General features: G+C 51.4%; 1 protein-coding gene across 1 annotated transcript; it reads left to right on the top strand.

Annotated features, from left to right (window-relative positions):
• The first annotated feature begins 616 nt into the window (after window positions 1-616).
• LANCL2 (LanC like glutathione S-transferase 2) lies at window positions 617-15,983 on the top strand. Its single transcript, XM_066354010.1, has 9 exons — window positions 617-1,411; window positions 5,929-6,046; window positions 8,881-9,088; window positions 9,865-10,012; window positions 10,814-10,960; window positions 11,058-11,240; window positions 11,419-11,595; window positions 12,299-12,371; window positions 15,673-15,983. The coding sequence occupies exons 1-9, from the start codon at window positions 1,220-1,222 to the stop codon at window positions 15,774-15,776; spliced, it is 1,350 nt and encodes a 449-aa protein (XP_066210107.1). The 5' UTR covers window positions 617-1,219; the 3' UTR covers window positions 15,777-15,983.
• The last annotated feature ends 657 nt before the right edge of the window (window positions 15,984-16,640 follow it).

Here is a 16,640-nt window from a genome sequence, read left to right on the forward strand (position 1 = left end):
GGAGGACTGGTCCTTCCCTGTGCTCGGACCTGTTTTCCACTGGCCGTCACTTTATAGGTCCTATCAGTAGATCCCTTGCTGGGTTCCAGAAAAGTATACACACCACATTGTATAGCAGTCCTAACCCGTCTCACTCACTGACTCGGAATCCGAGCACAGAAACGATCTTTTTTTATCTCTATTTTGTCATCAGCTAGTGCCATCTGGCCTTCAATCAACGTTTAACTGGCGGGGGTGGGGTGGGGTAGGGGGTGTAAAATAAGATCATTTTCCCTAAGGAGGAAAAATCGTTGCATCTGTTTCCAAATAATTAAAAAAAAAAAACAAAACAAGAAGAGAACCAATAGACTTAAATTAGCCATATTGTGTTTATAGAAACGCAAAGACATTTATTTGCATGTGTCCTTTTATTATACACATTATGTTCCCGGGGAATTAAATTAATATTGGCAGACTCTTTAGGGTCAATTAAATATTTGGATGATTAAGTATGCTTTCACATTTTGTGTTGTTAACAAAGATATCCGTTTGTTCCAAACAAAGGGGCTGAAAATAAAACAGAAGACAAAAAAAAAAAACAAAAACCAGGGCTAGTGGCTCCTCCTCCAGACCCCCCCTCCCAACGGTGATGAACGGGAGGGCTGGCTCCGCGCCCCTCGGGAGACACCGCCCTGGCCGGGTTTGGGGTTGTTTTGCAATTTTGTTTCCAGAAGAGATTTTATTTCCCTAACATCGAACAACGAGGCGGTGGCGGGCGGCGCTCCGGGGGCCAGGGCGGCGGCGGCGGCGGCCCCGCCCGGCAGGAGAAAATGCAGGTGGATGACGGCGCGTCGGGGGAGCGCGAGCCCCGGGAATGACAGCGGGCTCTCCGTCCAGGTCTCCCCGCGGGAGCGTGCCCCGCGCCCCGGGTAGGCGGCGGAGGGACGCGCCTGCCGCCGTGACCGGGCTCTGAGCCGCCGGGCACTCCCCGCGGGGCCCCGCAGCCCGGACGGCGTCCGGCCGGGCGGGCACCACGTGCAGCGCGCCGGCTGCAGCCAGATGTGCCGGCCGCCTGCGACACCGCAGACCCGGCGGAGAGATTCCCGCGCGCCCCGGGCCGGCCCCCGGGCCGCCTGAGCGGAGCCCCGCAGCGCCCCTCCGCGGGGGAACGCGCGCGCGTTCGCGCCGGAGGTTTGTCCCCGCGCGCGCGCCGTACCGCGCGGCCCCGGCCCCGGCGGCGATGGGCGAGACCATGTCCAAGCGGCTCAAGTTGCACCTGGGCGCGGAGGCCGAGATGGAGGAGCGCGCGTTCCCCAACCCCTTCCCGGACTACGAGGCCGCCGCCTCCGCCGCAGGGGCCGAGGACTCGGGCTCCGCCCGCCCCCCGCCCAGCCCCGACGGGCTCGGCCTTCCTTTCCACGAGGACGGGAAGGTGAGTCGGCGGCCGGCCCCGACCGGGCCTTGGGCCGGGGTGGGGGGAGCGTACGTGATGGTAGCGTCCGCCCGCCCCGCCCACCTGCGCGATGACGTAGATCGTCCCGCCCATCTGCGCAGTGGCGTCATCCACGCGCTCTGGGCCTGGGCCCGGGTCTGGGAGGGCTGGGGGCGTGGACGTGTCTGCGCCTGCGCGCCTTCGCAGGTGTCCAGCTGGGTCCTCTGGCCACAGACCTGGGCGACTGACTGTGCACCGCTGGTGTATGGGTCGCTTCCCTCGTGCCCGTGAGGGGACGGAGCGCTCTTCTTCTGGGCATTTGCAAGTGTCTGCAGATGTGATTACAACCGATGCCCTTGCGCGCGCAAAACTACCCGCTGGTCGCCTGCGCCTGTTTTTCCGAGGCCAACGGTGTCGCCAGGCCTGAGCCTGGCCCGCTGCCCTGGGAATTGACCGCAAAAAAAAAAAAAAAGAAAAAAAGCATCTCTCCTGAGCAGTGTTGTCATTTCAATCGCTCTTGTCTGTGTGCCCAGGGGTTGGACGTGGGGTGTCATGGAGAAAAGTTAGTAGCGGACCTAAACCGAGAGGGAAACTGAGGCAAGCTCAGGAAGCTGAGCTTATTTGGGGAAGGCAGAGGAATTGCAATTGGAGACATGCAGGATGTGCCTGGTAGTGACAGGCAAGTCGAAAGAGACGGGAGGTCAGCTGTTTTTAGGTGTTGGCAGGGAAAGTGGAAAGGGTTGTTTTGAACAAAGGTTCGTTGGAGAACCAGAGATGAAAGTTGGGGTGGTCAGGGCTGTTGCTGGGGCCGAAGGGGGTCTTCCTCCTTTTTTTCAAAAGCAGGGGATGAAATTCCTACATGAAAAAATGCCCTCCTCTATTTTTAATTCCTTTCTTCCCTTCTCGGTCGCTGTGCAGGCCGCAGTGAAGGGTAGAGTATCCAATTTTTTTTTTCTTCACGGCTTCCTGACTCCATTTAGAATAAGATCTCCTTTATTGGTATTTATGGTGAATAAAGGAAGACCGGAACATCAGCGTAACTGTTTCCGTGTTTGGAAAAACCTTACGTTTACCAAGTAGGTTATTGTTGCACTGACCTCAGGATTCTAAATCCCCTTTCCCCGCCCTGTTCCCAGTGTGTTTTGTATTCCAAAAGGTGTAAGTTTGCCAGAAGTAAGGCGGCAGTTTTGAAAGAGCCACTGGTCGGAGTATAGAAAGATACTGACTGCCCTAATCTACCCTCCCCCTTATATGCGATGATAACTCACATGGATGTCAGTGATTGCACTAGATAAAGCATGCAGATTGCCTGGCCACCTGCCTTTGCGGTACCTAGTAGGCCCTCAGTAAATGTCCCCCTTTTTCTTCCTGTTGAAAATTACAGGGGTTAAGGTTTAGAATTCATGCGTCCATACTGATTTTTCTCTACATTTCTTCTATTTTCACATATCTGTTATATTGGTGACTTAGAGTTCAAACTTTTTATCATAAATATTATATTTAATGCTGTGTAAGCATTTAAAAAATCCATCATTCATACTTATAATTAGTTGGTGTCTCAATATTATCCTTAAAGAGGCTACTGTAACATTTAGGGAAAGGCAACTGAAACAGATTCCTGGCCACCATTTGCGTCTCCCTGGGAACAGTAAAGAGACGGAAGCAGTTGGAATTCATTTTCTACCTGAAACACTGATTCTGAAAGTACTTTTTTTTGTTTTTTCTTTCTTTTTCCCCCTTTGTATCTGGCAAATGTGATTTCTGGCCTCAAGTGTTGATATATACCAAACTGATTCATAGAAAAGAAAATGAAAACACACGTACTAAAGGGGCTAGTGTTATCTCCGTGGCAGTGAGGGTGGGGAACCGTGCCAGTGGTTGTGAGTCCTCGCTTAAGGGGAGGGGACGTGGAAATTGCGCTGTTCTTGAACATGCAAGAGAGGAGGAACTGCGATGGTGAAAGACGGAAAGGATGCTTCTTCGTTACATAAAAATGAGATAAAATGGATGTGAATTAAGAGTTCCACTGTCTTCGGTACAGATACTTTAGAACCGACTGATTGTTACATTTTTAATTTCTTAAACATATTAAGAATGTAATTAAGATAGGTAATATCAAATTCTGCATGTTTTGAGAGACATAAAATTTCGTGAAAATGAAGGTATTGTGGGTTGAACTGTCTCCCAAAACGATATGTCCGTGTCCTAACTGCTGAAACTTCAGAATGTGACCTTATTTCCATGTAAGGAACTGTCAGTACTTAAGACAAGGTCTTTTTATACAGAGGCAACTGTATCCTCTCCCCTTCAGAGAAAGTATCATTCAGTTTATCTTCATCTAAGTCTTTGGAATGGAAATGAACCTTTCTATGAAAGATATAAACCCACTTGTCTTCAGTTTTAGGGTCTCACTCCCCTTTGAAATGTAAGCTGATAGATACCCCCAGGGTTAAGTCAGCCTCCAGTTCTCACACCTTCTTTTCACTTATAACTTGATTTCTAAGGTTTGCTTTTAATCCACAACCCCAAATTTCAATAAAATTTGCCCTGGAAATTCTAAATGTGCAGTAATATAAAAGCATTTTCTTTTTTTTATTTCTTAGACTTTATTTACATAGTGCAATGCATTCTTTTTTTTTTTTTTTTTTTTTTTTTTTTGATTACATGAAAGCATTTTCTCTATTGTCCCACAGAGGGACATTTCATTATGATAATGAGTCAGTCCATGAGGAAGATACAGCAATTGTACATTTGTCTATACCTAATAGCAGAACTACCAAATGCACAAAAGCAAAAAAAAAAAAAAAAAAAAAAGCACAGGAAGAAATAGACATTTCTACAGTTCTGATCGGGAATTTTAATACGCCTCAGCAGTTGGTATAGCAACTAGATTTTTCAAAAATCAGCAAAGACAGAAAACTCTGAACAACTGCATGTTGAAGAACACTGTTACATTTCCCTTGAGAAAGGCCACCAACAATGAGCAAGAATACCTGTTTCCTTCGCTCTCAGCCATATTGGTGCATAACAGCTTTTAAATATTATCTATGCATCTGGTGGGCAAACTATGGTGCTTTTACTTACTTGCATTGCCTTAATTGCTAAGTGATTGACCATTTTTCCATATGCTCGACATTTGATTTTGTGTGTGTGTGAGGTACATTGATAATTTTAGGTGTATTTCTGTATTGCTCTGGTCTTTTTTATTTATGAGGTTTTATATTATATTTTTAAAATAAAATTTATTATGGTGATGTTGGTTAGTAAATTATGTAGGTTTCAAGTGTGCCCCTTTCCTCTGGTAACCACCATGCTGTTGTTTCTGTCTGGGAGTTTTCATCGTTAACTTTTCTTTTTTTTTTTTTTGGTATTTTTCTGAAGCTGGAAACGGGGAGGCAGTCAGACAGACTCCCGCATGCGCCCGACTGGGATCCACCCAGCACGCCCACCAGGGGGCGACGCTCTGCCCACCAGGGGGCGATGCTCTGCCCATCCCAGGCATCGCTCTGTCGCAACCAGAGCCACTCTAGCGCCTGGGGCAGAGGCCAAGGAGCCATCCCCAGCGCCCGGGCCATCTTTGCTCCAATGGAGCCTCGGCTGCGGGAGGGGAAGAGAGAGACAGAGAGGAAGGGGGAGGTGGAGTGGAGAAGCAGATAGGCGCTTCTCCTGTGTGCCCTGGCTGGGAATCGAACCCGGGACTTCCGCATGCCAGGCCAACACTCTATCTACCACTGAGCCAACTGGCCAGGGCCAATTGTTAACTTTTAAACCATTGTTCTTATCTTATTCTTTTTTTTTTTTTTTTATAAGAAAGGCTCTTACCATGAGTAATTTTTTTTTTTTTTTTTTTTTACAGAGACAGAGAGAGAGTCAGATTGAGGGATAGATAGGGACAGACAGACAGGGACGGAGAGATGAGAAGCATCAATTATTAGTTTTTCGTTGCGCATTGCGACACCTTAGTTGTTCATTGATTGCTTTCTCATATGTGCCTTGACTGCGGGCCTTCAGCAGACCGAGCAACCCCTTGCTTGAGCCAGCGACCTTGGGTCCAAGCTGGTGAGATTTTTGCTCAAACCAGATGAGCCCACGCTCAAGCTGGCGACCTCGGGGTCTCGAACCTGGGTCTTCTGCATCCCAATTCGATGCTCTATCCACTGCGCCACCACCTGGTCAGGCATAAACCATCTTTCTTATCTTCTTAACTTGCAGAAGTTAGAGATGTTTGTGTGATGAAATCCACCATTTTTTAATGGTCCCCCCCCTTTGGTTTCTGCAACTTATTTTTGTCATCCTGCCTAAGACTGAGAGTTTACACAGAGCATTATCTCATCTAAAAACTCACCCTATAAAACCAGGGTGCACTCTCCAACCAATGAAGCATTGAAATGGGCCAGGTGATGTCACTTCTGTCTGCTGCGTTCTTGAGGCTTAGACCCGTAGAGTGTTTACAACCTATAAATAACACTGTCCTGGTTCCGGTGCCGTCTACGATGCTGTCTCCTTTCGGTTCTCAGATCGCTCAGAATTTCGCGAGGCGGATCCAGACCAAAATCAAAGATCTCCTGCAGCAAATGGAAGAAGGGCTGAAGACAGCCGACCCCCACGATTGCTCCGCTTACACCGGCTGGACAGGTGAGACTGGGCGCGGTGGGGGGCGTACCTAAGTGGGCTGCTTTCGTCTGCGGTTGTGACAGGGAAGACGTGGCCTTGAAACTTGATTTCTCTCATAAAATGGTGACGTTGTAGACCCTGTAAGTGAAGTCTTCATAGATGAGATGCTTTGGAATTTCATTTCTAAAGAAATTCTGCCTGGAAGCTTGAACTGTTAATATGTGGCATGTCGTAATATTATCTGAGCTGCCACGTGGCCGTCTGCGAGAATGGGTGTTAAGAGCGAACATGCCCAGTTTGTTGTTTGCTTGTTGCTTTTGCTGCTTTGATCTTTGGGAGAAGTTGTAGTTGTGTGATTTCTCTAGTTTGTTCTATGTAATAACTGTTTAACCTACTGCTTGTACTCATTTGACTCGTTTGTACACATAAAGATTTTTATTTTTATTTTGATGATAATTAAGCAACCAGTAATACACTTCACATCAAAAAAAAACTTAATTTTAAAATTAGCTTGCCTTATAACTAGTCTTTACAGCCCTTCTTGTTACTTTACCGTGTAGCCAGAACGTGTTACTAGCGATTTGGGGAATAAAAAAGAAATAAAAGACAGGCCTTGTTTTGAGGGATTAGACTGCGGCATGATGATTACTAATGACAATTGACATATAAATTTATAGCCTTTTTTGTTTTGCTAAGTCTTTATAGTTTAATCAAAGAACAGCCTAGATACAAGGAATCTACTTAGACCCATACCTCCCTATCCTCCCTCCTGAAACTGTGCCCTCTAAGAAGGGGACAAGTGACGCACACAGCTAATCTCCCTAGCAGAGTTGCAAGGTAGCAGACACATACAAATCAGAGTGGGCTGAAGAAGGAGCATCATCCCGAGTGACTGGGAAGGCCCCGGGGGCAGCAGGTGGGGAATGCCAAGGTCCTGGGGCAGGGCGGGGCGGGAGGCAAAACCTATCCCGCCCTCCCTCCGCTTTCCGAGGGGATATCTGAGTGGGGAGTGGGCACGGCATGCTGGTGCGGGCAGAGGAAAACGGGATGGAGAGCGTGACCCTAGCCCTAACCGGAAGTGACAAACCTTTATCAAGACGAGCTGAGACAACAAGAGAGGAGATTCAAATACATAAAACATGAAATGGAAGAGGAGCCCTTACAACTGACACCACAGAAATACACAAGGTCACGAAACACTGCCGCGACAATCCTAAGCCGACAAGTTGGATAACGCCGGAGAAATGGATATATTCCTAGACACGTCTGACCTACTAAGACTGAATTGTGAAGAAACAGAAAATCTGAACTCGCCGATCATGAGTAAGAAGCTGGAATCAGTAACCAAAACTCTCCCAACAAAGACCAGCCCAGGAACTAACTAATGGCTCTCCTGGTGAATTCTATCAAAAACGAGAGTCTCAATCGTAAGAATTCATGTGAAAGGGAAATACATCTCCTGGATAGAATCCAAGGAGCAGCAGCCACCCATCTACGGAAACTTAAGAAGCGAGATGGAAAATAATAGAAGTGAGGCCAGGCTATTAGACCAAGAACAGACTATCAGAGGCTATTAGACCAAGAACAGACTATCGGAGGCTATTAGACCAAGAACAGACTATCAGAGCCTCTGAATTCAGACGTCCAGTGTTCTGTCCGGCCTTCTCATCACCCATCACTTTTTGCAATACTGTGTTCTGTAGTCCCCTTCATTTAGTATAATAGCATAAAGTCATCTTTTACTTGCCTTAGCTCTTTTTTTTTTTTTTGTATTTTTCTGAAGCTGGAAACGGGGAGAGACAATCAGACAGACTCCCGCATGCGCCAGACCGGGATCCACCTGGCACGCCCACCAGGGGCGACGCGTGGGCGATGCTCTGCCCACCAGGGGGCGATGCTCTGCCCATCCGGGGCATCGCTCTGCCGTGACCAGAGCCACTCTAGCGCCTGGGGCAGTGGCCAAGGAGCCATCCCCAGCGCCCGGGCCATCTTTGCTCCAATGGAGCCTTGGCTGCGGGAAGGGAAGAGAGAGACAGAGAGGAAAGCGCGGCGGAGGGGTGGAGAAGCAAATGGGCGCTTCTCCTGTGTGCCCTGGCCGGGAATCGAACCCAGGTCCCCCGCACGCCAGGCCGACGCTCTACCGCTGAGCCAACCGGCCAGGGCCTACTTGCCTTAGCTCTTATGTTGACTTCTGAAACCCAGAAGAGCGTGCATCTTGTAGAAGCGACGTGGGTCATCCTCCATACATGTTCAGAAGAAGGTCCTTCTCTAGTCTGTTTGAGTGTCTGGATCTGTTCTTTCCTCTAAAATAGGGAGGCTGGGTCGTGCATGAACCTCATCCCTTGTGTTTGTACCATCCCCTGCGGCAGGTGGCTGTCCTGTCACGGTAGGCTGACTCACTGGTTGGATGGTCACCCACACAAAAAAAAATTGGAAAAATTGGAAAGAAGAGTGTATAAAATTCAGAAAAGTAATTCGTTTCATTTGGGATAATATAGGATGTAATGATTATATGAGACGTAAAAAAAAAAAAAAGATACAAGTTAGCTTGAGATATACAAGAGAATGAATAAAAGCTTAAAATGAATTCAAAGTAAATGGAAATGAGTGGGAAGTCTTCTGTCTTCCTTTGTCTCGGAGGTATTGAATCACTTGTGTCAGAACAGTTAGCACGGTCATGTATTTAAACTTGTATTCAGTTTTTTTCTACTCTGAGTCTTTTATCTCCGTCATTTCTTTGATGTTGCTTCTGAGAAATGTCGGGTTTTCTGTAAGTTCGTGCAGTTGCACGATCCTGTCCCCAAGGTAAAAAGGGAGAGGCAGTAACGCTTTTCTTGGGGGTGGGGGTTTTCCAGGCATAGCCCTTCTGTACCTGCAGCTGTACCGGGTCACATGTGACCAGACCTACCTGCTCCGGTCCCTGGATTACGTAAAGAGGACACTTCGGAACCTGAATGGCCGCAGGGTCACTTTCCTGTGCGGAGATGCGGGGCCGCTGGCCGTGGGGGCTGTGGTGTACCATAAACTCAAGAGTGATTGTGAGTCCCGGGAGTGCATCACAAAGTGAGTGTTTACAACGGGAAGTGTCTTCTCCAAGTTCTCTGCTGTGGGTCTTGCTGTGGAAAGAGATTCAGAAAGGAAGTCTTTTTTTTTTTTTTTAATTTTTCTACATTTACAGAGAGACCTCTCAAGGAAGTGAAGAGGTTTGTGTGTGAATGTCGAGCAGAGTGGTGGGATCCTGTGTGTCCACTTTCTACCCAAGCTGTGTTGGCCTTAGTTTGTGGGGAAAGAAGCATGTTTCTTTTGCTTTCAGAGCATGTGAATTAGCTTCTGTGCCTGAGAGTTACAGTAACCATTATTCTCAGGTTCAGTTGTCCTGGAACAGTTACTATTAACTTTTTTGTATCTACTGGTTTCTGGTTTCTGAAGAAGCAGAAGTCAGGGCTGGCTCCCAGGGTCTGGGAGTTCTGGCTCCTGCTAGTTTGTAATGTTTGCTCAAAGATGAGAGCAACTCAGGCTAATCCCCAACCATGGGCTCCATTTTACTACCGTTTCATTTAGATTCTAAGTCACTTTCTTCTAATTCTGGATTTCAAAACTGAGTATCTTCTCTTACATGGTTTAGAACAGAGACAAGTAGACATTTCAAAGACAGAGATGTTTTGTTGCTCCTTGTGACTTCTGGGAAAGGAATTAGAGAAGTGGAGACATTGTTGTTTTCTGGATTCTTTTTTGTGTTATTTAAAATCAGTTTTAATTGACAAGTAAACCACAGGTCATTCCTGAAGGGAAGAGGCTATCCCCAGCTCGGGGAGGTGTGACACGCTCTTGTCCGGTAGACTCTTGCAGCTGCAGAGAACCGTCGTGGCCCGGGACTCGGACCTCCCCGACGAGCTGCTCTACGGACGGGCAGGGTACCTGTACGCCCTGCTCTACCTGAACACAGAGATCGGGCCCGGCACCGTGGACGAGGCCGCTATCAAAGAGGTACAGTGGGGTCCCCGCCAGCTGCGGGAGTCCTGCCTCCCCACCACCCAGACCTGTCAGCAGTCACAGGGGAGGCTGGGCCTGCTCCTGGGCAACGGGACCGTCTTAAAGCTTCACGTAGAATTAATAAATAGCCCCTTTTTGTCCTTTCTAGGAATTTTTAAAAATCTGTACTGCCCTCGGGCCTGTATCCATTCAGCTGCTCTTGCTAGAGTCAAACCACCCGAGCTTCAAACAGATAGTACGTTTATTTCTCCCTCGTGGATGTCTGGACCGGCCGCAGTCCTGGGAGCAGGCCCCTCGGTCTTGTTTGGCCACACCCCAGGCCGTGCCCTTGTGTGCGCGGCAAAGCCAGTGGAGCGCCCGCGCGTGGGCACAGGAAGGACATGGAGGGGCGTGGGCTGCTGGCTTTCTAAGACCAAGACAGGTGGTCGCCTACGTCATTCCCACTCACCCCCACTCACCGAGCCGAGTCAGGTGACCGCCGGCCGGCTGGGCTCAGGCCAGACATCCAGCTGATACTCGGAGCACGGCCGCCCGAGCGGGAAGGGAGTCAGGATGCGGCAGCCAGTCCGTGTTCTCCCGTGCCGTCACGGAAGCCCGCACGCCATGCGGAGCCCACTCCCTCCGCCTCTCCCGCACACAGAGCTCTGCTCCGTCTCCCCGCTTCTCCCTGCCCGGGTCACTACCGTACAGAAGAGACAGCAGAGGCTGCTCCCTGCTCACGGGTTCTCAGTTGCCAGACCGCACCAGGACACGTGGACCTGTCTGAGGCTTCAGCGGTCTCGTCTGCCCCTGTAGGTGGTCACTGCTATTGTGGAGTCGGGCAAGGCCTTGTCGAGGGAGGAACGGAAGACGGAGCGCTGTCCCCTGCTGTACCAGTGGCACAGGAAGCAGTACGTGGGCGCGGCCCACGGCATGGCCGGCATTTACTACATGTTAATGCAGGTGAGTGAGAGCCCCTGCACTGCCCCCTGGTGCCCACAGTGTGAAACCGCAGGTCAGGTTTTAGAAAAAAATCAATGTCTTGTTTTGTTGTTTAAAGCCAGCTGCAAAAGTGGACCAAGAGACCCTGACGGAGATGGTGAAGCCCAGTATCGACTACGTGCGCCACAAACGGTTCCGATCCGGGAACTACCCGTCGTCCCTGAGCAACGAGACGGACCGGCTGGTGCACTGGTGCCACGGTGCCCCGGGCGTGGCCCACATGCTGATGCAGGCGTACAAGGTCCGTGCCCGGCGGGCCCGGAGGGTGACGGGGACACGTGGGCGCGGGAGGGCGGCTGGTGGGGCCCAAGTCCCCAGGGCCTGGTGCCGGTGCTGGCTGGGTCTCCGGCTGGAGGGGACACGCTGGGCGGACCGTTCCCCGGAGCACCCTGAGCACCGGCCCGTGTGCCACCGTGCAGGTCTTCAAGGAGGAGAAGTACCTGAAAGACGCCGTGGAGTGCGGCGACGTGATCTGGCAGCGTGGGCTGCTGCGGAAGGGCTACGGCGTCTGCCACGGGGCAGCCGGCAACGGCTACGCCTTCCTGTCCCTGTACCACCTCACCCAGGACAGGAGGGACCTCTACCGGGCTTGCAAGGTCAGGGCGGCGCGGTCCCAGCAGCGTGTGCACAGCCCAGGGCAGGCAGGGCCCCTTCCTGTCCCCTGCTGCCCCCACGTCCACATGGCAGGGCCGTGCTGGCCTCTTGCTGCGCCGAGTGAGACCCCCCCACTCCTGAGGCCCAGAGCTCTGCCCTCAGCCCGCCTGCTCCTCCTCCGCCCACACCCACCCCTACCCTCCTCGTCCTCCTCCGCCCACACCCACCCCTACCCTCCTCGTCCTCCTCCTCCCACACCCACCCCTACCCTCCTCGTCCTCCTCCGCCCACACCCACCCCTACCCTCCTCGTCCTCCTCCGCCCACACCCACCCCTACCCTCCTCGTCCTCCTCCTCCCACACCCACCCCTACCCTCCTCGTCCTCCCCACCCCCTGCAGCCACCCGCAGCACACCGCCCCAGCCGGGGAGCACTGTGTCGCTGGCTCTCCCATCGGGAATCCCTGCCCCTGAAGCCCACATGGCGACTGCTCCCGACCCAGGCTCAGCTCCCGTGATGTCCTAGCGACAGGTCTCCCCTGGCACTGAGCAGCGGTGGCCCCGCAGTCCGGCCCAGAGCCCACGCTGCTGACCTCTCCAGTGCCCAGAACCTCCCTGCCGTGACCTCGGGAATTCACCGTCGTGGCTTGTTTGTTGCCCGTGTGCCGGGTGAGCTCTCCGTCTGAGACAGAACCTCTCTCCTCAGTTTGCAGAGTGGTGTCTGGAGTACGGAGCCCACGGGTGCCGCGTCCCCGACAGACCTTACTCTCTCTTCGAAGGTAAGGGCGGCGGGCGGGGGTTGCAGGCGCGGCTTCCACCCGCCCCTCTGACCCACTTGAGTGATGACGCCACAGCTATAAAATGATGACAAGCAAAGTCGCTTATTGATGGAAATCACACTGAGCCTCTTCCCTGGACCCACTTAGTGCTCCTGTGAGTGTCTCCCGGCTATTCTGGGATCTGTTCTGCAGTAAATATGCGGACAGAGCACAGAGTGTCTGCTGCTTGACAACGGAGGAAATAGCACGCTCCCTTCCCGCATCTCTGCAGCGTCCTTACATACCAGGGGCGCCTCCCGCATCTCTGCAGGAAATAGCACGCTCCCTTCCCGCATCTCTGCAGGAAATAGCACGCTCCCTTCCCGCATCTCTGCAGCGTCCTTACATACCAGGAGCGCCTCCCGCATCTCTGCAGGAAATAGCACGCTCCCTTCCCACATCTCTGCAGCGCCCCTACATACCAGGGGCAACTCCCGCATCTCTGCAGGAAATAGCATGCTCCCTTCCCACATCTCTGCAGCGTCCTTACATACCAGGGGCGACTCCCGCATCTCTGCAGCGCCGTGTACATGCCAGGGGGCAACTCCTAGACTCCCGGGGACGGGTGCGACTTCAGTGATGTGGAGGAGTACGAGTTATTAATATCAGTAATTCAGAAACATTAGTACTTAGAAAATGTGAAGTACGAGTTATTAATATTAGTAATTAAGAAGCATTAGTACTTAGAAAATGTGAAGTATGAATTATTAATATTCAGAATTCAGGAGCATTAGTACTTAGAAAATGTGGAGTATGAGTTATTAATATTAGTAATTAAGAAGCGTTAGTACTTAGAAAATGTGAAGAAGTATGAATTATTAATATTTGTAATTCAGAAGCATTAGTACTTAGAAAATGTGAAGAAGTACGAATTGTTAATATTCGTAATTAAGAAGCATTAGTACTTAGAAATAGCAGTTGGAAAAAGTAGTAACAGAGTATCCGAGAAAGCTCTGAAGAACAAGGGGAAAGGCAGGAAATCAGCAGACACGTTAGCAGTCTGCTCTCTGCCACCCTGTATGTAGAATATGATTCAGGAAGACAAAGTAGCAGTTCTGCAGAGACTGGTCTGCTCTGCATGTTGTGTGTGTGTGTGTGTGTGTGTGTGTGTGTGTGTGTGTGTGTGTGTGTGAATTGTATGATTTGCAACATAAGCCACAGAAATCAGGGCAAAGGTTAGTTTTTAATTACTTTAGAGCCACATTTTTAAAAAAGATTTTACTTATTGACTTTTAGAGAGAGGAGAGAGAGCAGGGAGAGATGTGGGAAGCATCAACTTACAGTAGCTGCTTCCCGTATCTGCCTTGACCAGAGAAGCCGGCGGTTGCAAACCGGTGACCTCAGCATTCCAGGTGGATGCTTTATCCACTGCGCCACCACAGGTCAGGCTAGATAGAGCCACATCTTATACTAATTCCAAAATAAACTTCAGAAGAAATAGATTCAGGTTGAATATTGTCTAAAAACAAATAACAGACAGGCATTGAATTTTGTTAAACGTGTTTCCTGTATCAGCTGATAAGATCATTTTTCTCTAGCCTGTTAATGTTGGGGTTTTTTAATCTGGATAGAGTTTTCACACGGTAGCCAGCCTTGCATCTCAAGTAAACCTCCCTTGATCCTAGTGTTCAATTATTTTTATAAATTGCAGAATTGTATTTGCTGATGTTTTATTGAGGATGTTTGCATCCATGTTCATGAAGGACCTTAGCCTATAGTTTTCTATTTTTTGTACTTTTTGTCTTTGGTTCTGTTGTCAGGGTGATAGGGATCTGCTAAAGTGTGTCTTTAGATCTTGTGCACATTCTGGGGGCGTTTTCTCCTGACCAGGCGCTCCATCTGGGGGCCTTGGTCACCCACCCCACCAAAGCAAGGTCATTTCAGCGTGGTGGACTCCAGCGCCCCTCGGATGGTGTTGTGGGTCCCCATCTGTCTCTAGTGGGTTTTGGCCGGTCGGTGGTTTCCAGAGTCTCACATGAGCTGCTGGACCCCTTTCTTCAGACAGAAACCCTACAGCAGGGGTCCCCAAACTACGGCCGGCGGGCCACATGCGGCCCCCTGAGGCCATTTATCCAGCCCCCCGCTGCACTTCCGGAAGGGGCACCTCTTTCATTGGTGGTCAGTGAGAGGAGCACATTGACCATCTCATTAGCCAAAAGCAGGCCCATAGTTCCCATTGAAATACTGGTCAGTTTCTTGATTTAAATTTACTTGTTTTTTATTTTAAATATTGTATTTGTTCCCGTTTTGTTTTTTTACTTTAAAATAAGATATGTGCAGTGTGCATAGGGATTTGTTCATAGTTTTTTTTTGTATAGTCCGGCCCTCCAACGGTCTGAGGGACAGTGAACTGGCCCCCTGTGTAAAAAGTTTGGGGACCCCTGCCCTACAGGGAAGCTGGGAGCCGCCCACGTGCAGGCGAACGGCCCCTGATGCGTACAAAACGTGGCGAGTCACAGGAACGCTGTGGGAAGAAGCCAGCGCACCAGCCTGCGTGCTGTGTGGTTCCGTTCACGTGACATCTGAAACAGACTGGCCGCTGGTGGGGTGGTGGCCGGGGTGATCAGAGAGGGACACGGGGACTTCCCGGGGAGGCGATGGAGACCAGACAGTCCCCGTCTCGGTGGGGCTGCTGTCCTCAGGTGTGCACATTCGTCGGGACTCAGAAGGGTACTCAAGACCTGTGTTTCATTTTATGACATGTAGATTTTCACATCAAAAGAAAACCTCGAAAGAAACAAAAACCCAACAGGGGAGGAAGTGTCCTGACCAAGAGAGAACAAGGGGGTGGGGGTGGGGGCGCCTTCCTTCAGAGCCCCTCCCCTCAGTGTGGAACCCCGGGATGTGGGTCGGGGTTTCGCCAAAGCAAACAACATTCCCAAAACCTGAAGAAGGTATAAAATGCAACTTTTTGTTTGGAACAGAAAGTCAGGGCTCTGATAAAGACAGTTTTATTTGTGGCGGAATCACAAGAGCAGCAGGTAACTTTCGGCAGCGGTTCTGTGCGAGTCTGTTGTGAGATCTCCGTACAGTTTCAAGATACGAGGTTAAAGCCCAGAAACCGGTTTTTCCAAAGAAGACAGTGAAGAGAAGGGGCGCTCACAGGGGCTTCCTTCGTTTCTCACGAAGTCCTTTCTAAAGTCCCCTGTTCCTTTCCCCAGAGCCTTCGCTCCTGCCTGAGGAGGTGACACAGGAGGAGGTGACAGAGGTCACTGTGTCACCTCCCGGTCCCCGCCCTAACGGGTGCCCTTTGACCTTGCAGGCATGGCGGGCGCCATCCACTTCCTCTCCGACGTCCTGGCGCCGGAGACGTCCCGGTTCCCGGCGTTTGAACTGGGCTCTTTGCAGACGGACAAGCAGGTGTAAAAAGACTCCTAAGGGACCCGTTCGGACCAAAAGCCACCAGAGTGCTTCGTGCCTGACCGAGGACCAACTAGGAACCGTGAGAGACAGAGGAGACGCAGACACGCTCACAGCCCTTGTGTGACAGAGACCCTCAGCATGAGGGACAGCACCGCCCGTCGGCGTCTGTAACTGCCCCTCGCTGGTGTGAAACACGACCTCTCCCACCCAGCTCTCCTAGCGTTTGCATGTCTCGGTGTTTGTTGTGTGTGGGTGTAAGTGTGCTCAACGGGAAGCCCCTCTCTGCACAGAAGCCTCACGGTGGGGCGCTTCGGCCTGGACGGGGAGCAGGAGGGACCCCGCAGGGGGAAGCCCGGTGATGACACCCCTTCCGCGTTTCCCTGCGTACCTTCCAGACGGGCCGGCGGGAAAGGCCACCCCAACCTGAAGGCAGCCGAGCAGATAAGGGTCTGGCTGAGCCCCCCACGAGGCTGGCAGACGCGCCCGCGTGTGTTTGGTGCTCACCTTGCTGTTCTGAAGAAGCCCCGGGTGCGCGGGGTCTCAGGCGGCTCCCTGTCCTCGGCTGGGGCTCCCTGTCCTTGGCTGGGGTTCCCTGTCCTCGGCTGGGGCTCCCTGTCCTCGGCTGGGTTTCTCTGTCCTCGGCTGGGGCTCCCTGTCCTCGGCTGGGGTTCTCTGTCCTCGGCTGGGGTTCCCTGTCCTCGGCTGGGGCTCCCTGTCCTCGGCTGGGGTTCTCTGTCCTCGGCTGGGGCTCCCTGTCCTCGGCTGGGGTTCCCTGTCCTCGGCTGGGGTTCCCTGTCCTCGGCTGGGGCTCCCTGTCCTCGGCTGGGGTTCCCTGTCCTCGGCTGGGGCTCCCTGTCCTCGGCTGGG

The sequence above is a fragment of the Saccopteryx leptura genome, chromosome 12 (assembly GCF_036850995.1).
Source record: "Saccopteryx leptura isolate mSacLep1 chromosome 12, mSacLep1_pri_phased_curated, whole genome shotgun sequence".
Taxonomy (NCBI): Eukaryota; Metazoa; Chordata; class Mammalia; order Chiroptera; family Emballonuridae; genus Saccopteryx; species Saccopteryx leptura.

Bases quoted from the DNA above. Each gene is read 5' to 3' on its own strand.
- LANCL2 (XM_066354010.1), top strand. From the start codon at position 1,220: ATGGGCGAGACCATGTCCAAGCGGCTCAAGTTGCACCTGGGCGCGGAG. The intron at 9,089-9,864 runs GTGAGTGTTTAC...CTTGTCCGGTAG, and splicing joins TCCCGGGAGTGCATCACAAA to ACTCTTGCAGCTGCAGAGAA. The intron at 10,013-10,813 runs GTACAGTGGGGT...CTGCCCCTGTAG, and splicing joins ACGAGGCCGCTATCAAAGAG to GTGGTCACTGCTATTGTGGA.